The 21,675-nt window shown below is 32.2% G+C and overlaps 1 protein-coding gene across 1 annotated transcript in view; it reads right to left on the bottom strand.

Annotated features, from left to right (window-relative positions):
* Nucleotides 1-21,675, bottom strand: part of LOC140446799 (microfibril-associated glycoprotein 4-like) — a 37,417-nt gene that overhangs the window by 3,724 nt on the left and 12,018 nt on the right. The window contains exons 2-5 of the mRNA XM_072539390.1: nt 20,611-20,740; nt 17,549-17,764; nt 14,942-15,163; nt 7,319-7,549 (exon numbers count right to left, since the gene is read on the bottom strand). Coding sequence (XP_072395491.1) covers nt 7,319-7,549; nt 14,942-15,163; nt 17,549-17,764; nt 20,611-20,740 — 799 coding nt within the window. The remainder of the gene's footprint in view (nt 1-7,318; nt 7,550-14,941; nt 15,164-17,548; nt 17,765-20,610; nt 20,741-21,675) is intronic.

The following is a 21,675-nucleotide window of genomic DNA, read 5'->3' as shown; positions in this document are numbered from 1 at the left end:
GTTGTTAAGATCATCCTCGATGTCTCTGTTGTTGTGGATTACTGTTCCTAAGTATTTGTATGAATTTGTCTGTATTATTTTTTGTTGGTCTATCATTACTTCTATTTGATCTTCCGTCCCTTATTTCCTTGATATTTTCATTATTTAAGTCTTCTCTTTGTTTACGTTTAAGTTGTATTTGCTTGCTTCTAGGTTCCATTTCTCTAAGTTGTATTTCAGTTTTTCTGCAGTTTCCGCAATTAATACTATGTCGTCTGCAAATATACACATCTCAGCATTTATCATTTGCATTTTGTTCCAACCGATGCAGTATTTCTTGAATGTTTTCTTACATTCTTTCACTATCTCATCTATTACATTTATAAATAGTACTGGGCTGAGACTTTCCCCTTGTCTAACTCCTTGGGTTGTTTCAAATGGTTCTGACTGTATATTTAACATTCTTACTGTATTTGTTGTTTTCATGTATATACTCTTTGTTGCTTCTATCAGTTCTTCACTTACTTGTTTCTTCTTTAGGCTTTCCCATATATCTTTTTTTTTGACTGAGTCGAATGCTTTTTCCATGTCTATAAAGCTCAGATGTATTTCTTTATTTTTCTTTAAGGCTTTTTCTATTACTTGTTGCATGGTGAATATATGGTCTTGTGTGTTGTGTCCTTTCCTGAATCCACTTTGTACATCCTCTAATTTATGTTCTATTTCTTTTCTAATTTTCCTTTCTATTATGGTTTCGTATACTTTTGCTGCTACACATAGTAGTGATATACCTCTATAGTTCCTACAGTCTCTTGTATCCTCCTCCTATCAGTCCTCTTGTTTCCTTTTCTGCATATAGGTATAATTACTGCATTTGTCCATTCTCTGGGTATTACTTTTCTCTTCCATATTAGGTTATATATGTATAACAATTTTTCTTTTGCTTTTACTCCTATATATTTCATCATTTCTGGTGCTACTTCATCGCTTCCTAGTGCTTTTCCAATCTTTATCTTTCTTATTGCTTCTTCCAGTTCTTCTTTTTCTATAGTTTCTGGATTTTCCGTGTTTCTCATGGATACTCTCCTGTTGTGGCTTTCCTTCTCCATTGTATTCGCTTGATTTCCATTCAGTATCAGCTGAAAATATTCCCTCCATCTTTCCATTATTGTCTTATTGTCGTTTATTATTGTTCCTTCCTTGTTCATTATTTGTTTCAGTTTCGTTTCTTTGTTTCTTCTTAGGTTTTTCAGTGTTCTGTAAAATAATTTTACGTTTTCTTTGCTGTTTTCTTCCATTTTTTCCCCGAATTATTCCCAACTTTTCTTTTTCTCTTTCTTAACTATCTCTTTAACTTTTGTTCTTTGTCTCTTATAATTTTCATATTTTTGTTGTGTTTTGTCTTGGATGTATTCTTTCCATAATTTCTTCTTTTCTTTTACTGTAGGTAAATTACTCTAGATATAATACACAATTCTAAGAAAATGTGTTTTATATAAAATACTCGCGAAAATAAAATGATCTAAAAGCTCGCGACAAGCTTTTAGATCATGTAAATTGTGTAGTGTTACAAAATGAGAGGTTTGATTTTCTTCTTCTTCTTGATGTGTCTATCCATCTATAAATGTTGGCGATCATCATGGCAATCTTTATCTTATCTTCAGCAGCGCAAAAAAGCTGCACAGATATTGTATTGAACCAGATTCTAAGGTTATTTAACTAAAATGTTCTTCTTCTTCCTGGACCTCGTTTTCCAAATATTTTTCCTTGCAGGATAGCTTAAAGTAGAGCATATCTGGATTCATTTCGCATAATATGTCCCAAGAAATGTAACTTTGGAGATTTGATGGTGGTCAGTACCTCTCAGTTCTTACTCATTCTTTTGAGGACCTCCTCTTTTGTGACTCGGTCAGTCCACGGGATCTTAAGCATTCTCCGATATAGCCACATCTCAAATGCTTTCAGTTTTCTGCACATATCTTCGTTTAAGGTCCATAATTCAACACCATAAAAAAGGATAGAGAAGACGTAGCATAGCAGCATTCTTACTTTTGTATCAAGAGAGAGGTTGTGACTCTTGAAGAAGGCCTCCATCCGATTGATGGTAAATCTAGATTTTCCGATGCGTGCTCTAATCTCCTGGTTGTTAGTCCATTCTTCATTTATTATGGTGCCGAGGTAGTTTTAGTGGGTCACTCTTTCTACAGGAGATTAGTTGACGTAGAGTTGACCTTCTGTTATCCTTGTCTTGCTAATTATCATAAGCTTTGCCTTCTTAACGTTTATATTGAGTCCATATGGTTGACTGTTATACGTGATTTTGTTTATAAGAACTTGTAGGTCTTCTAATTTGTCTGCAAATACTATGGTGTCATCTTCATATGTGATGATATTTAGCCGGTAACCATTTAGTAGAATACCTTTTTCAGTTTCATGTAAAGCTTCGATAAATGTTCTTTCAGAGTACATATTGAAGATTAGAAAAGACAAAATACAGCCTTGCCTCACTCCACGCATGATTTTCACATAGTCAGTGTATTCACCTTCAAGTCTGAGATTTACTCTCTGATTTCAGTAAAGATTTCTAATTATTTTCAGATATTGGTTGTTAATTCCTGTTTCTTTTAGTATTTACATCATCTTGGCGTGCTGTACTTGATCAAACGCTTTCTCCTAATTAACCAGACATGCGTATACGTCGTAGTTGACGTCTCTACACCTCTGGAATAAGACTTGTACTGAGAACAAAGCCTCTCTAATACCAACAGCATTTGTGATCCCGAACTGGTTGGGGGAAATTTGACTTTCACACAGCTTGTAGATTCTCTTATGAATTATCTTTAGAAACAATTTTAGAAGATGACTCATGAGGCTTATGGTACGGTAATCTTCGCATTTTTTGGCTCCTGGTTTTCTTGGAAGTGCAATAAACTTAGATTTTAGCCATTCTGTTGGTATTTCTTCAGAGTTGTATATGTAGTTGAATATCTTTGCGATTATTGCTATTGATTCGTTGTCCATTAGTTTGAGTAGTTGCCCAAAGCCTGCCGCTTTGCCATTCTTTAACTGTGTTATTGCTGAATAAACCTCCTGCAGTAATATTCTTGGTCCACCATTTACCTCTTTTTCTAGCTCAAAGGTGTTATCTCTTTATTCTACAAATAGTTTTTCTAGATATTCTTTCCACGTTCTTATTTTACTCTGTTTGTCCAAGATGATGTTTTCGTTAGAGTCATATTTCAGTCAGAGTCAGAGTTATATTTCCTTTCTGCCTTCGTCTTAGTCCTCCTGGAAGTTCTTTAACTTACTTTGACTGCAGAGTCTTAATTTCCTCACATCTTTCCTTTGCTTCTTTTTTTTTTCTTCTCTGATTTTCGTTCTTATTAATATATTTATGCTTTTATATCTGTCTGGGTCATTTTTGGCTTTTCTTCTGTTCATTAGTTTCAGGATCTCATCTGTCATCCATGATTTTTCTTCATTAATCTAGCTGTCTTTATGTGTTTATCCTTTACATTTTGCACTATTTCTGTAATATTAATCATTTGTTCTTCGTCCTATTCGTCTCTAATTGCAGTCACTTGCTCGTTTAACGTGGCTTGGACTCTCATCCTTGTATCAAGGTCTTTCAGCAAACGTAGGTTGTATGAGTGTGTTTCCCTTTTCTGCACTGTTTTGAGTTTGACTTAAAATATTCCCACCAGTGGAACGTGGTCTGTCTCCAAATCTGCTCCAGAGTATGTCTTGACAGATGTAAAGCTGTTTCGGAATCGTTTATTTACTAAAATGTAGTCTATTTGATACCTAATGATTCTCCCGGGTCAGTCTTAAGGGGATTTCCACGTGTACAGCTTGCGAGGTGGTAATTGAAAGAATGTGTTGGTGACAACTAGTTCTGAGTCTTCTACGAATTTTTCCTGGGAGGTCTCCTCTCTCGTTTTTGACTCCAAGTCCATGTGCTCCAATGTATTGTGTTTTATCTCTAGCTCCAATGTTGGCATTAACATCGAACATAATGGTGAGCACTTCCAGTCGAGGAATTTTCTGTATGATACTGTTAATGTTCTGATAGAACTAAATTGCCTCTTCCTCCCCTTTGTTTGCAATGAAAGCATAGACTTGGATGATGTTTATATTAATAGGGTTGGCTTCTACTTATAGTAACATCACTCTCTCTGATATTGGTGTATAGTAAGTAACGCATTTGGCAACCTTGGATGATACGAATATTCCGACTCCATTTTTATGTGATCCATCACTTTTTGCCGAGTAATATACCTTGTGATCTTTTATTTGTATTTCTCCAGAATCTGGCCATCTCATTTCTGCTATTCCCATGATTTCAATATGCATCCTCTTCATCTCCTGTATTGCCTGTATTCATTTGCTAGGTTTGATTTAATTTAAAGTAATTTTTTTATATCATTTAAATAAAAGCTTGTTTAAAAAAATGTTTTATTTTTAATCCCTTTCCATTTCCTATTAAAATAACAACTTATATGATACCTGAGTGTATCTGGTTTAAAGTATATTTAATTTATTCATGAAGTTTATTTTACAATTGGCAACGATCTATAGGACTTACTCGTGCAAATATTTTTTAAATATTTTCAGGTAAGAAGAGTTAATAGCTTAAACAAAGAGGTTGTTGACGTTAACATTAACTGATCATAGAATTTATTACGAAAAAGCATCTGCCATTCAATTTCTTTGAAGATGGTGTTACCAAAAATCTATTTTCAGATTTAAGTCCCGAAGTTGCTCTTCCTAGTAATAATTCTTAAGCAAAATTATACATAAATAATGAGGTAATGAAGAGTTCTGTAACTGTATTAAAAATTTTGTTGACTATTGATGGGTGGTCATCTATTGGTATGAAGGGAAATTAGGGCATTACAGCTGACGTTGTGGACAAAAATTGGAAAATTCAGTCAATTGTTTTGGACTTTGTGCCTAAGGAAAGCCATGCAGGTGCATTGGTTGCCAAGATTCTTTTTTAGGTGCTAAAATCTTATGATGTGTTGGACTGCGTTCTAGTTGTAATAACTGATAATGCGGCTGTAACTTTAAAATGATGTGTTCTCTGGAAAATTTATTTCCTTGTTTTTACTACAAAATAAGCATTTTGTATGTTTCGCACATATTCTAAACTTAGCTGTTCATGATTTTATAAAAGTTGTAGAACCAAATCGAAACAGTTTAGACATCGAAAATGATACTGCTTTAGATTTTAACTTTAAAAATCAAAAACTCAAAACTAAACAAAACTTAACAGTGCTTGCGAGGCTATAAATTGTAAGATGACTAGATGTGTAAAATTAGATGTGTCTACAAAATGGCATTCAACTTAAATTTAATGTTCTACCTTTTACTATAAAATTTCATTATACAAGGTTATACACGTTACAGTGATGACGTCATCGTCTCTTTTTTTAAATGTAACACCCTGTACTTTAGGACATTTTTAAAACGATAAAAATGAGCAAAAAAGTATAATACTCTGGATCTAATGGATATAACTTGAAAGATATGCGATTAGAAAATTAATTTTTATTGATTTATAATATTAAAAAATTATAAATAAATTATAATAAATAACTTGAAAGTAATCCAGTAATTATTACATGACTTAATCTTAAATGTTAGAATTGTAGCCCTTGTTGTATTTGACAGTAAACCAAACGTTGTACAAATTCTTGTAGAACCTTGTTTATGCTTTCTTGACAAATATTGTTTATTTCTTTACGCATTATGTAAATACCCATTATGTAAAGACCCACATAAAATAATCCAAATGATTCAAGTCTGGCGACCTCGCTGGCCATTCAATATGTCCACGTCTTCCAATCCACCTGTTCGGAAAAATTTCGTTTAGGTACCTACGAACATCTAAAGCATAATGCGGAGACGCACTATCCTGTTGAAACCATAAACTTTTATCAAAACCTCCAAGATTAATTGTACTGGGGAATAAATTAACTAAAGTAGGTACGAGATACCCACTTAAAAACTGAAGGTTTGCTGGCCTGTTTAAATTATCTTCGAAATAGTAGGGTCCAATCATTTTATTTCTTACAATGCCAGCACATACGTTTACGTTTTGCTGGTATTGTGTATGATATTCCCGCATCCAGTTGGAGTTTTCTTTTACCCAGTATCTACAATTCTGACGGTTGACCTCACCATTTAATTTGAATGTAGCCTCATCAGAAAAAATAATATTTTGAATCAAGAGAGGGTTTCGGTGGCTGTTATCCATTATTATTTCGCAAAATTGTATTCTTTTATCTGGATCATCCTCGTTCAATTCCTGTACAACTGTGCATTTTACTTGCTTTACTTACTTTTATGTACTTTGTGTACCGTTGTTTTGCAAACATCGAGATCACTACTAACCTTACGAACAGAAGTGTGCCTATTTTCTTCAAAAGCAAGTAGAACATCTAATGCCGTAACATAATTTACTTACTGTTGACTGCGGGATGGGTATTTCTGGATATTTTTCATTAAATAAATTACACACTTCCATCTTAGTTCGTGATTTGTCTCCATACCCAATCATCATGAGTATTTCAATTCTCTGCTTTACACTCAAATTCATTTCTACTTAAAATTAATTCTAAGCAATAATATACAACATTCACAAATTAATACAATTATTATACTACTTAATTGATATTGAACGTTACTAAAAATAATTACAATTTACCAAAAACTAGAAGTAGGCTACTTTTTTGCAATTGATAATAAATAATTTATTTTCTAAGCGCATATCTTTCAAATTATATCCATTAGACCCGAGTATTATATTTTTTTGAAATCAGCTCATTTTTATCGATCTAAAAATGTCCTAAAATACAGTGTGTTACATTTAAAAAAAAAAGAGCTGATGATGTCATCACTGTAATGTGTATCACCTTGTATAATAAAATTTTATTTTAAAATGTAGAATTAGTAGTTTTAGATTTAAAGGCTTTTCATTTAGGAAATATCGAATTTATTCCATACTTTATGGACACACTGTATAATTGCAAAATATTAGATAAAGATTGGGTTCTGATCACTAAATTTTGACAGAATCTAAGAACATTTAAAACACTTTGTTTAATACACGAAGGGGAAATATTGCACACTTTCATTGGGTAATTGGAATAAACTTATTTTAGACAAACTGAAAATATGGACCCATGAACTTAAAAATAAAATTAATAAATACGCTACCAATAAGCAATGAATTTACTGCATTCAAGCTTTTTACTTGTCATTATCGAAAATGGCTCAGCCACAATTATTTATAAATTTCAATATTTCCATTCAGCAAGCAAAAAAACGCACTTACCAAACATTTTAGCACAATTATCAGCGTGTTTATCTTGATCCACATCCAGTGTTGTAAACTTTGCGTTAACATGTCCGTTTAAACCGTCCCCTGCATTGCCTGAGTATCCTGTAAGTTCTTTTAGTGGATAGCCATCTTTTTCGCAGCCAATTGAGAACGTTGAATATTGTGCATAACTAATATTTTTGTCCGTGTTCGTTAACTCTATAAGAAGTTCGTTTCTATCAAATGCTAAAAAAAATGATATGTATATTAAATATTTTTAAATTGCGTGAATATTACCTTCCCTTAATATTACCCATACTCCCAGAATAATTTTTTTTTCATTTTTTACATTCTATGGGATTACAAAATAAGAATAAGCGTAATTTTAAGGTGCAGATCTAACCTTTTTTAATTTTATATATTTTTATCAAAAACTACATTTTTAATTTTTTTCAGATTTTAACGTAAGGTGCGATACCTTCAAAAATCCAAAAACTTTTTTTTATAAGCTTCTGGGGATTTTCTCTATTTTATGGACTTAAAATAGATTAAATTAAGTTTACGTTCTACATATCTTGAAGTAATTGGGTGCTTCAGGATATTCACAAATTTGACGAAACATGTTTAAACCCCCAAAAACCATTATTTTCAAGGTTTTTTGCGAGTTTTTGCTAGATTAATCATAATTTTTTATATCGATATAACCTGAGTCGATCCGTCTCTAAATTCATATCAAAAAAATATACAAAAAAAAATTGATTCAGGTTGTACTGATCTTAAAAAAGTGACTAATCCCACAAAAACACACAAAAACCCTTAACCTTTATCGGGGCAAGACATTTTACTTACGTAACCGGGCAACTCGGGTCCGTTGGGGCCACCACTGTTCTTGAATATTTATACTATTCTACTCCAGTCGTCAGAGACGAAAATGCCACTGAACCTCTAAAAATCATAAGAACAAGCTGAGTTTTGTCGAGCATATTAATTTTGGGACTCCAAAAGAGATGCAAAAAAGTTAACCACATTTACCCCCGGGCTTTCATCTAAAACCCCCCTCGCAGTGGGAAAAAAACGAAAAAAAATCGATTTACCAAGAATCTGTACACCGCAGAAAAAAACGTTTTAGATAAAAAATGTAGCTGAGATGATTCCAAACAAAAATATTTATAACCATTTTTGTGTAGAATTAACCATTCTCCTAAAAACAATGCTTGAACCGACCGTCGATCTTCTATTTCGTTACGCGCTCAAAATCGATTATCAATAAAATTTGTATTAGCTCGACGGTACAAATTTGATATCTTTTGATTCAAGTGACCTATCGAAAAAAGTCAAGATGCGTTTTAAAGGTAAAGAGTTCAGCCTTCGTATCTAATTTTTGTATTTTGCCGCAAATAAACTCAGATTTTATACATTTGTTAAATAAATAAACGTGTCGCTATTTTTGTCATTTTTTATGATTCTCACGAGATCAATACAATATATCCCTTTTATTGACTGGTTTCTATCAAGTTTTCATAAATAGCGCCCAACCTTTAAAACCTATAGCCTGAAATTTTAGTTTTGAGTTCCAAAAAAACTCTGGATTTAAACTTTTACACAACAAATGATCTAAAACGTTTAATTTTTTTTTCTTTAATTCCACTAATACATTTTTGAAAAGAACAAAACTTCTGCAATAAACTACACCTAAATTCTTAAATGAATTTTCGGTGACGTGGGATCATTTCTAATGTAAAACATTAAATGGCCTCAATTCATCAAATGCCTCATATTTGTTACCACAACTAAAAATTAAAATTTTATGGCATAGGTTTTAAAGATTGATCTCTAGAAATGAAAATTTTATTACAAATTTTATTACAGTGATCAATTTGGTTGATCTCAGGAGAATCGTAAAAACTGGTAAAAATGGCCCCACGTTAATTTATTTAACTCCTTTATAAAATCTGGATACAGAGGAAACCAATACAAACCTAATCATATGTTATGGACCAGATGAAGACGCAACAAAAAACGAAAAGAATGAATTCTGGGACAAATTACAAGAAGTGATAAATGATTGTACAGAGAAAATTGTGATCACAGGAGACATGAACAGTAGAGTGGGGAAAGAAACAGAAAAATGGAACAATGTCATCGGACCTTATGGGGAGGACAAACTAAACAAAAATGGAAAATTACTACTCGAATTCTGTCTAGACAATAACCTGGTGATTATGAACACACGCTTCCAACATAAAAGGATACACAAGATCACAAGAGAAGTCAAATCAAGAGACGAACAATCAATTATAGACTATACTATAGTGCAAAAAACAGAGAAGAACTGGATAAGAGACGTAAGGGTAAAAAGAAGTTATGAAATTGGTAGTGACCACTATCTACTAGAAACCACATTCAAAAGCAAAAGAAAAGAAATAAAAAGAAATGAGAACATAAACAGAAAGCACAAAGAAATAATAAAAATTTATAAACTAAGGGAAGAAACAACGAGAATAAGATACTCAGAAGGACTAGAGAAAGAGATGGATAATGAACATGAAATAACAGAAACAATAGAAGAAGAATGGGGAAAATTTAAAAATGCGATGATAAAAATAGCTAAATCAATATGTGGAACCACAAGAAATAACAACAGAGGAAAACGAACATCTTGGTGGAACGATGAAGTGAAAAGAGAAATAAAAGAAAAGAAGAAATTATGGAAAGAATACATCCAAGACAAAACACAACAAAAATATGAAAATTATAAGAGACAAAGAACAAAAGTTAAAGAGATAGTTAAGAAAGAGAAAAAGAAAAGTTGGGAAAAATTCGGGGGAAAAAATGGAAGAAAACAGCACAGAAAACGTAAAATTATTTTACAGAACACTGAAAAACCTAAGAAGCAACAAAGAAACGAAACTGAAACAAATAATGAACAAGAAAGGAACAATATTAAACGACAATAAGACAATAATGGAAAGATGGAGGGAACATTTTCAGCTGATACTGAATGGAAATCAAGCGAATACAATGGAGAAGGAAAGCCACAACAGGAGAGTATCCATGAGAAACACGGAAAATACAGAAACTATAGAAAAAGAAGAACTGGAAGAAGCAATAAGAAAGATAAAGATTGGAAAAGCACCAGGAAGCGATGAAGTAGCACCAGAAATGATGAAATATATAGGAGTAAAAGCAAAAGAAAAATTGTTATACATATATAACCTAATATGGAAGAGAAAAGTAATACCCAGAGAATGGACAAATGCAGTAATTATACCTATATACAAGAAAGGAAACACAAGAGACTGTAGGAACTATAGAGGTATATCACTACTATGTGTAGCAGCAAAAATATACGAAACCATAATAGAAAGGAAAATTAGAAAAGAAATAGAACATAAATTAGAGGATGTACAAAGTGGATTCAGGAAAGGACACAACACACAAGACCATATATTCACCATGCAACAAGTAATAGAAAAAGCCTTAAAGAAAAATAAAGAAATACATCTGAGCTTTATAGACATGGAAAAAGCATTCGACTCAGTCAAAAGAAAAGATATATGGGAAAGCCTAAAGAAGAAACAAGTAAGTGAAGAACTGATAGAAGCAACAAAGAGTATATACATGAAAACAACAAATACAGTAAGAATGTTAAATATACAGTCAGAACCATTTGAAACAACCCAAGGAGTTAGACAAGGGGGAAGTCTCAGCCCAGTACTATTCATAAATGTAATAGATGAGATAGTGAAAGAATGGAAGAAAACATTCAAGAAATACTGCATCGGTTGGAACAGAATGCAAATGATAAATGCTGAGATGTGTATATGTGCAGACGACATAGTATTAATTGCGGAAACTGCAGAAAAACTGAAATACAACTTAGAGAAATGGAACCTAGAAGCAAGCAAATACAACTTAAACGTAAACAAAGAGAAGACTCAAATAATGAAAATATCAAGGAAACAAGGGACGGAAGATCAAATAGAAGTAATGATGGACCAACAAAAAATAATACAGACAAATTCATACAAATACTTAGGAACAGTAATCAACAACAAAGGAGACATCGAGGATAACCTTAACAACAGAATGGAAAACACAGGAAAATTATTCCAAGCACTAAATAGAGGATTTCTTAATAACAAAGAAATATCAACAAAGACCAAGATAACAATATACAAAACAATATATAGACCTACAGTGACATATGCAGCAGAAAATTGGATATTAAACAAAAGACATCAGAGCAGAATTCAGGCAGCAGAGATGAAATACCTCAGAAGAACGATAGGAGTAAAAAGAACTGATAGAATCAGAAACGAAGAAATAAGAGAAAGACTCAAAATCAAACCGATACTCGAGTCAATCAAAGAGAAAAAATTGGCATGGTTCGGACATCTAACCCGGATGGACAATAATAGACAAGTTAAAAGAGTGTGGGACGCCAAACCAATAGGGAAGAACAGAAGAGGAAGACCCATTAAAGAATGGAACAGTGACATCTCGCAGATACTACAGAGTAAGGATAAGACTTGGCAGGAAGCAACACAGATGGCATCCAATAGGAAGGAATGGAGAAAGTTCGTTAAGAGCTAGGACACCTCTGAAGACTATCAAATAGTGTAATGTAATGAATTGTATTTTAAACGGCCCAACACCGAAAGGTACAAATGGGTCTACTGATTAAGTAAAGTAAAGTAAGTATAAAATCTGAGTTTATTTGCAGCAAAATACAAAAACTTCATACTAAAGCTGAACTCATTGCCTTTAAAACGCATCTTGACTTTTATCGATAGGACATTTAGATCGAAAGATATCGAATTTTTACCGTTACGCTGATACAAATTTTATTGAACATTGTTTGTTGTTTCAAGCATTGTTTCTAAGAGAATGGTTTATTTTACACAAAAAATGCTTATAAACATTTTTATTTAAAATTATCCCAGCTACATTTATTATTTTAAACATTTTTTTCTACAATGTACACATTCTTGGTAAATCGATTTTTTTGCCTTTTTTTTCCCTGAGAGTGAGGTTTTAGTGGGAAGCCCTAGGGAAAAGTGGTAAACTTGTATGCATCTTTTTTGGGCTCGCAAAATTAATACTCTGCAAAATTTAGCTTGTTTATATGATTTTTAGGGGTCAACTCTCTGACGACTGGACTCTTAATATTTACCCATATTTCTAATATTTTTTTTTTGATTTTTTATTAACATTAAATTTAAATTTTCTAGTATAAAAAAAGGTGCTACTATAGTATGCGGTCTACCTCGAATGTGCGGTCTACCTGAAGGATTTGCACAAAATAATTAAATACAAGAAAACTTAAAAAAAACATATTCACAAGTAACAAACATTTAGAGCCAAATCAAAAACTTAATTAATAAATAAATAAAAACTTTTGTAAATCTACCAGGTCATTTTATTTGAAAAGACGGGTTGATGTTTACGCATACCCTGGAAAAAGATTACGGTGTTGTTGCCTTCCATTATTGTGTAAAAACCCTTCTGAGAAAAGATTATGGTAATCAGCAGCTCATGTATAAGTACCGACAAAATCAACCTTTACAAAATAAATAAAACGCATAAGTCAGAAGAATATTATTATTTTACTTTTACAAACTAATACTTTGTCATATCAATTTACTATTTCAGTTGGTACTAAGCCACAAGATTAGCTTATTCCCAACTAGAATAGCAAATTAATATGACAAATTAAATTATCATTAAATATAAGGTTAAAAAAAACAATAAAAATATAAAAACCATAGATTAGTCATTAATTTTTCTTTATTGCAATACTTACACATTCACAAATTTGTTTTTGTTTCCTGCCCTCTTTTGTTGGGCACATGTGACACCTTTTTTTTGTTAAAACTGGAGGTTTTTCTAGTTTTTGCTTTTTATTTTGTATTTTTAACTTAATGTAAGCATTTTTCAATACACTGTTTTGTTTCCCATTGAAGTCCCCTTGATTTTCTTCTCAAAATTTGAGGCCAAACTAGTCGTGTGAGTTTTTTAAAATTTTTTAATTAATAGAAACCCATTGAAAAAGAAAATAAAACAAAAAATTGAGGTTCTTGGAGGTAGGGGTAGGGGTAGGGAGTGGCGAACTAAAATTGTATTGCCTTATGTTTAATCACATAAAAGATTCAAGAAAACAATTTAACAACTAATTTAGATTATATCGATCTCAAAAAATATGATTTACACCTCAAAAAACTCACAAAGGCAATTAAAAAACCTAAAAAACATGTTTTTTGTGGTGGTTTGAACGCGTTTTTCCCAATTTTTGAATGTCCTAAAGGACTCAGTTGTACACTCAACCTAAGGGGTTGTTTAGAAAAAACAGATATGTTTCAGAAAACCCTTATACGTTCAAATTTTTAAAATTGTTGAATTGATTGCATTTATCCAACATATAAAAACCAAGTAATTGGATAATACAGATACTAGATCTTAATGCCCATTTAAAAATGTTATTATTCCATTAGTAGATACAGTACGTTAAGTTTTAAGTTAGATATACAACCTATAAATGGCAACACTGCGCTCCGTCGACTTTCCACGACCATGTAGATTTATTTTCTGTGTTTTTTGAGGGGAGACCAATTTCTTGCGTACAGACAATTTATAATACTGTTAAAAATTTTGAGAATTGTTATTTCAAAAGAAATATTGAGAAAAAAAAATAAGAAAAGAGAATACCGGGATACATAAATATGTGAAACAATCGAGGTAAATTCAATTCGAAAACGCAGCAGCTTTATCCAGACGACTACTTTTGAAGAATGGAATTTTGTGAAACTCTAATACTAAAGGCTAATTATGAACCAAATTTTATTAAAGGCATTTTATTCGCTTATGAATCTTCTGTTTTGTTAGTGAAGAGACAGAATCCTTCCATTACGAGGTATTGGGCGGGGGCAAACCAGCACAGAAGTTTTGTTTACCGAACTTAACGTCCTCAAAAAGTTAACGTCTGGACTGGCATTTTAGGAGACCAAATAATAGCTCCATTTTTTACTAAGGGCAACTTGAATAGTATAGTATACCTTAATTTGCTACAGAATTATGTTCTTCCCGCTATTATCGATCTTCCTGATATAAATCTGTCGAATGTTTGGTTTTATCAAGACAGCTGTTAATATTATTCAGCAGTTCACAACTCTCGAATAATTAGGGAGTACTTTTATACAATACTTTCCCGAATCGAGTTATCAGTGAAACAGGCAATATTTAAGACCCTGTGCGATCTCCAGATCTTACATCCATTGAATTCTTTTTTTTTTTGGCGACATTTAAAAAGCATCATCTACGATCATCCTGAGGCTGGAGCTTAACATTTGGATTCAGTTACAAACCGAATAAGAGAATTCTCCAATTCTGTTAGAGCAAAAACTCTTTCATCTGTCCGCAGAAGTTTTTATGACAGATTGGGATACTGTTCAGAGGTAGAAGGTCAAATATTTGAATAATTTTTGTAGGGCATAAAGAATTATTTCTTATTTTATTGAGAATTATTTTTTATTTTAAATTACAGCATATTTTTTGTTTAATCTTTTTAAAGAAATATACTTTTATTTTCAATTCACCTTTGATATAGCTTTATATGAATATTTAAAAAAGATATATTACCTGTCATGTGATACATATTTTCAAGTCCAAGCCAAAATTCACCTAATAGATCACCAAAACCAAATTTGTAATCTCTCCAAGGTAAATAAAAATCTTGAAATCCGTCAAATCTTTTTTGAATATGAGTCCAGCCTCCACCCTTAGTTTCCATATCACATAGAACAGCGTATGCTTTAGAACTGGTACGGGGTTTAATTTTGTATATACCAGATTTATTGTTACCTAAATATTAACTTTTATTAGTAGGTATATCGATAAATGTATAAATTGTTTGAATATGTGGGTTGAAAACGTCAAAATATCTCCGTTAGGTAGGATTTAATAGGCTCTTGATTATGTCCAAAAAGAGAGGGCTAAATAGAATTACGACGTTAAAGAAGTTTTATTATTTTATATGACTAATAGAACCCAAATATATAAAAACTATGGCTACCATTTAACCGTCCTGTGCTAACCTGGTTGGAAATTATATCCTTATTTACCTAGGTCTCTGAGACCGATTATTTTTATATACAGAAATATCCACATATTTATTTATTGTTAATTGAGAATTAAGTACTCTGTTATATGCTTTTATGCTTTTAATATACTCCATGAGCAATATGTTAAAAATAAATAAATTAATAAACAAATAAACCAATTAAAATAGAAGCAACTTATTTTAACGAATAAATAATTAGAATAATTCAAGAGCAAAGTTAAATAAACATATGAAAAAAATTTAGTTTCTAATATATTTTAGAAGTCAAACTAGATGTCAATTCAACAAAAAATAAATGTCACACTGAATATTTTCGCTTGAACTTAGATGTCTATATAACTAGTCTTGGATCCCTCCACTTTAGAGCACTAGAGTAGCAACGGTAACAAGTTTTTTGATTTTTTTTTACTTAGGTAATAACTACACCTTCCATGTGTAACTTCCCTACTTTTATGAAAATCAATTTGCATGCCCAATATTTCTGAAAGTCTTGATTGAATTTTTTAGGAATAGTGTCCTATTGAACTCGTAATTTTATATAATCGTTTAGTAAATCATTTGTTTTTATTTAAAAAAGTTGTTTAATTTAATAATGTTTTTTATTTGGAAAACGATTTCTATTAAACTTAACAGTCTTCCGGGTTGAACCGCGCCGATTATCATTGCGTCGAGCTTTCGACATCGTCGTTTATGTCTTTTCAGGGCTTCTGAAGTCTTAGTCTCCCGAGCCATCAGACACTACTACCCTGATCACTAATCAATGTATTACTGCTACTGGGCACAAAGGACGGTCTATGTATACCGTCGATGGTGACTTGGTTTGGGTGGAGGTTGTCGTCTGGGTTAGCGTTGTGATTGGCGCGGGTATTGGCGAGAAAATTTCCGACAGTAGAATTTTTGATTGGCGGGTGGATAGGACGATATTTTTTTATAAGAAGTCTTTATGTCGAAGATATCCGTTTGCTGTCATCTCTTCTATTGAGACAATTTGCATTTTTTCAATTTCTATGGCTTCTAGGATTATTCTTGGTTTATATAACTGGATGAGCTCTATGGTTCTGGAGTTTTCAAAATCAATTTTGTGATCTGTATGAAGATATATTGCTGACCTAGAGCTAAAATTGGATTCGGAATCTGAATTTAGGATTCTACGATTGGTTTGGCCTACATAGGATCGGGGGCAGTATGCACACAATCACACAATATCATAAACTCCGTGTTGCTCATTTGTAATGTTGTCTTTGATTGATCGGACAAGGCGTGAAAGTTTTTTTTTGGGTGTTAAAATAACCTTTTATATAACTTTCATCTTTTGTCCGATTAATCAAAGACATCATTCCAAATGAATATCACGGAGTTGATTAAATTCCTTGTGTAGACTATTTCCGATCCTATATACGCCAAAAAAATTGTAGAATCCAAAATAGGATTTATGAACATTTCATTTCTGGTCTCAATTTCAATTCAATTTTAGCTCTAGGTCAACACCATCTTTATACAGCTCACAAAATTGATTTTGAAAACTCCCGAACAATAGCCTCTATCCGCTTCTATAAACCAAGAATTATTCGGAAAGCAATAGAAACTGAAAAAAGGCCAAATTGTCCCAATAAGAGAGATGACGGCATACGGTTAACTTCGACATGGAGATCTCTCATAAAGAAAATATCGTCCTCTCCAGCTGCCAATCAAAATTCTACTGTCAGATATGTTCGCCCCAATCCACGAGCCAATCCCCGTGTCGATCACCACGCTAACTCCCACGCCAACCTCCATCCAAACAACGTCATCATCGACAGTATAAAGGAACCGTCCTCTGTTTCCAGTAGTGGTCGTGTATTCGTTAATTCTTGTAATAGTATTAATCTTAGCTCTAGGTCTAGTAGTACTAGTCTTTCAAAACACACACATATATATATATATATATATATATATATATATATATATATATATATATATATATATATATATATATATATATATATAATATATAAATATATATATATATATATATATATATATATATATATATATATATATATATATATATATGTATAGAAACTGTCTAAACTAAGATGTTTTACAGGCTAAATAAGGAAGTTTAAATAAAAAAAATACTGTCTCACCAGCTTCCAGTATTTCTCTGCAACTTCTCGGATAATTAGTTTCTGAATTTTTCGCAACCGGGTTCAAACGACAAAACGGTATTTGACTTCTACCTACCAAATATTTACACTGATCAAACATATTTGAAATGGTTTTTTCGTATTCTTGAATTCCATTTTGCCTATCTATCCCAAATGACAACTTCAGGGGAACTTGCAAATACTCTTCTCTGGTTCCTAAAATAATGGTTTTATAGTGTTTGTAAAAAATAACTTAAATTTTGTTAAAGAAATCACTTAGAGATACCTCTAGGAATAATTAAAACGATCTAAAATATCTACCAAAACAACACACTAATAGTAAATGTGGAACAAGGACTAACGCACCCTATTGAAGGTGGCAATGTGATAAGACAGGGGGATTCCCTGAGTCCTCTATTGCAACCTGATTATGAATGAAATAATAAAAAAGCAAGAACTAAAAAAGGATACCAAATGGGAAAAAACAACTTAAAATAATGATAAGATGATTTACAAAGTATGCTGCACCAAATAGATATGTACGCAAGAAAATTTAACATATTAATTTTCCCAAAAAAGTATAAATATAGTATTAGTATAAAATATAAATTGGAGCTGGAAGATCAGATAATCGAACAAGTAATGGAGTTTAAATATCTAGCCAGTAGGCATCACATTCTCTAGCTACGAAAAGCTCGAAACTGAAGTTGAAGATCAAGTGAATAAAGGAAACAGAGACGCAGGCTGCCTGAATAAAACAATAGGAGAAAAAAAAACATCGGGAAAGTAACGAAAGGCAGAATTAACAAAACAGACATCAGACCAACAATGACATACGCGGCAGAAACACGACCTGACACAAATAGGACAAAAAGGATATTAGAAACAACAGAGATGAACATACTTAGAAAAATTAATGGTTAGACACTATGGAGCAGAGCTAAAAACACATGTTTACGACGTAGGTGCAAGGTGAAGAACACCAAAAAGTGGACAAGAAATAGGAGAAAAGAATGTAACGAAATAGAATAGTAAAGACGGCAAGAGAGGACTCCCCAATAAGAAGACGATCAGTAGGAAGACCATGAAAACGATGGAACGGCAATTTACTGAAGACACATTGAAAAACAGACAGTCATGTCTACTTAAAAAAAGAAAAAAAAGAAGAAGAATTTTCGACAGTATTACTAACCAAAAAATTCAGAATTGAATTTTAATAGAATTTTTAGTTACAGTCCTGAAAAAGGTAAAATCCAATATCCTTTACATTTATAAATCAAGACTATAATCACCAATTGCAATGAGTGCACGATAGTACATCATGATAATATTGGCATAAAACAATTATAAGCAGTTAACTTTGATAACGCTAGTTGTATTATTTGTAATCTCATAATTTTTCTTATTCTACGTAACTTTAAAATTTATATACTGTATGTTTCGGATTTATTTTCCCTTTAGAAGCTTTTCCAGTTATATCTTAAATTTGCAAACGGACAAGCAATTGGACATGGCAAAAATAGGTTCTCTCAGTAATACCAAATGAGTGTCTTTCTTAAGTCTACAAATAAAAATGTATCAAGAACGAAGTAGGAGCTGACGTCTATCGAATCTGTCCCTATGGCATATAAGTTTTAACTACAATCTAAAATCAGGAGTCCCTATAAGCGAAGCTTTAGAACAGTAAGGTACCTTTTGCAGAACTGTTGCTACAGAAAGGTTCCATATCGATTTAATATGAATGCTCTCTTTATACAGGTCTAATAAAAGATATACTGATGAAATATGATACATAAAATCGGTAAACTCAAAAAAATTGGTAGAAAACAAGCCTAGTGGTCCAGAATGTCAGAGAACGGACCGTGATACGGAAAGTCGAACAACGTTAATCCTCAAGTAGATGGATGAGACCTATCAAGCCTCACCCATATGAAAGTACAAAATAAACTAGTGTGTAGGAGATAAGTCAATTTTCACCACCCTAAGCAGTTTTATTATTGTAGTAGAATTTCTAGGCTACCAGTTTTAAGGCTTACAATACAATGCGTCCATGAAGTAAAGCATAAATTCATTATTAGCTAAATAAACAACAATATTAGAAATTCCCAAAGCAGGTCGTTTTTTAATTTTAATTTACCATTGTTTCAAATTATAATCTAACATGCAGCGTGAACCATCTTCGTATGATGACGTCATCATAATTTTTTAAATGAAACTCCTAGTTTTTTCAATTTATAGATTTTCCTTGCTGAGTCTTGGTCTTCTTAAAGAGCTTCATCAACTTCCTATGCAGTGGACTCTAGATCGAATCATCCATCTCCATACTGATTTTGATGGTGTGGCCCAAGTGGCTTCCGTTCGCACTGCCAGAAAAAGCATAAGAAGTGCCGTAGCCAATTTGTGTCTTCTTTCTTTGGCTGAAACTTAGTGTTAAAAGACTATCTATCAAAGTGGGGGGTATGAACAGTTTTTCCATAGCCTTATATAGTTTGATGAGCGTATGTGAACTAAGTGACGCTAAAGGTTATTTAGACTAAATTTTGTCAGATTTTGTTTTTTATTTATATATTTGACAAAAATAATATTTGTCACTTTTGTCAATTCGTAAAAACGAATTTTGGCTGTTATATTAAAAATCACACATAAAAAAATTACATCTGAATTTTACAAGGAAAGTGAATTTCTTTATGCACTTCTTAAAAGCATAAGTTACAATTAATTATATGAGTATGTTATTTCACGTACTAAAACGCGTTTTCTGAAACGGGCCTTAAAACCATGGATTCTGGATTAAAAATGTTTTGTATAGGTTACTTAGGAGGTAGTAGCTTAAGCAGAGAGTAAATAGTTTTTTGGCCAATAAAAGATAACCAAGAAAACATAAATGGTTTAAAAAAATTTAAAAACTCTTTTTGGACAATACAGCAATATTATTATCTGTAATATATTTTAGGTATGCACTATACTCTAGCAGTTTGCCTAAGATATGATTCAAATTTTTTGAATGTCTATTAAAAAAATAATAATAAATGTATATATATTAAATCAAACAAAAACTTTACCTAAATCAATATCTTCCGTTTGAGGATAGAGAAATCTTCCTAGATCATTCCTCAAAGAACTGGTTCTACTTTCCAACTTAACGTCCAATAGTTTTGTGAACTTTACATCAACAGGAGCAGCTGCAGACAACTAGAAGATAATGAATTTCTGGAGAAACTACAATGTAATACGTGGTATTTTGGCACACACAGTCGAACCCGCTTATTTGAATAGCTTTCGCGGCAAGCAAGAATATTGCTATAACCGGCATATTCTAACAACCGGTCATTGGTGGCAAGTAGAAATAAGTGAACCGAATAAACGTAATAAGATTACATATGAATGTATATACTCACGTATATGTATGTGATGTTATGTCTTTTTATATCATTATCAGTTATACAGTAGTGTAATTTAGGCAATGAGGTCGTAAACTGTAAGATCCACTTTTTCCAGAAGTAACTTGATGTTATGGGAGAATTTATGGGTCAAATTGACTACAACAGCATTTTTTCCAAAACAATTCAAAGCGGTTCCACACTTTTAGCAAGCAGCAAATGGCTGGTAAGAAATTTATCAAACGTAAGTTTGTGCCCAGTTATAGAATATTTTTAAAATTAATGGAAAAAAGGGGCAGAAAAAAATGATTATATCAGACAGACTCGTTCTTACAGTTCACCCTAACTGGAAGGATGGATCTTGGTTCATAAACTGTCCACTTGGAATCAACACTGTATCTAAGTGGACAATTATGACAGCTGAAAAAATTGGAATAGACACAAAAAAATATAAAATTACAAACCATTGTCATCGATCTTCAGTTGTGTCAGCCTTATTTAAGCAAGATGTTTCTAAACAGGAGTTAATTAAATTAACGGGTCACTCAAATGCAATCTCTCTAAAACCATATCTGCAGCTGGATTCCAGTGGCCACCAGAAGTTGATCGAAAATCTCAGAAAAAAAATTAAGCTGGACCTTCAAGTTCTCAAATACTACAGGTCAATAATACACAAAATTATGCTTTATTAGAAAGGAATGGGCAAACTAATATAGCTTATAATAATTGTACATTAAATATTGTTAA

This window comes from Diabrotica undecimpunctata, chromosome 7 (assembly GCF_040954645.1).
Source record: "Diabrotica undecimpunctata isolate CICGRU chromosome 7, icDiaUnde3, whole genome shotgun sequence".
Lineage (NCBI taxonomy): Eukaryota > Metazoa > Arthropoda > Insecta > Coleoptera > Chrysomelidae > Diabrotica > Diabrotica undecimpunctata.
The sequence above is the reverse complement of the archived record's forward strand: the minus strand, read 5'-3'. Positions and strand labels throughout refer to the sequence as shown.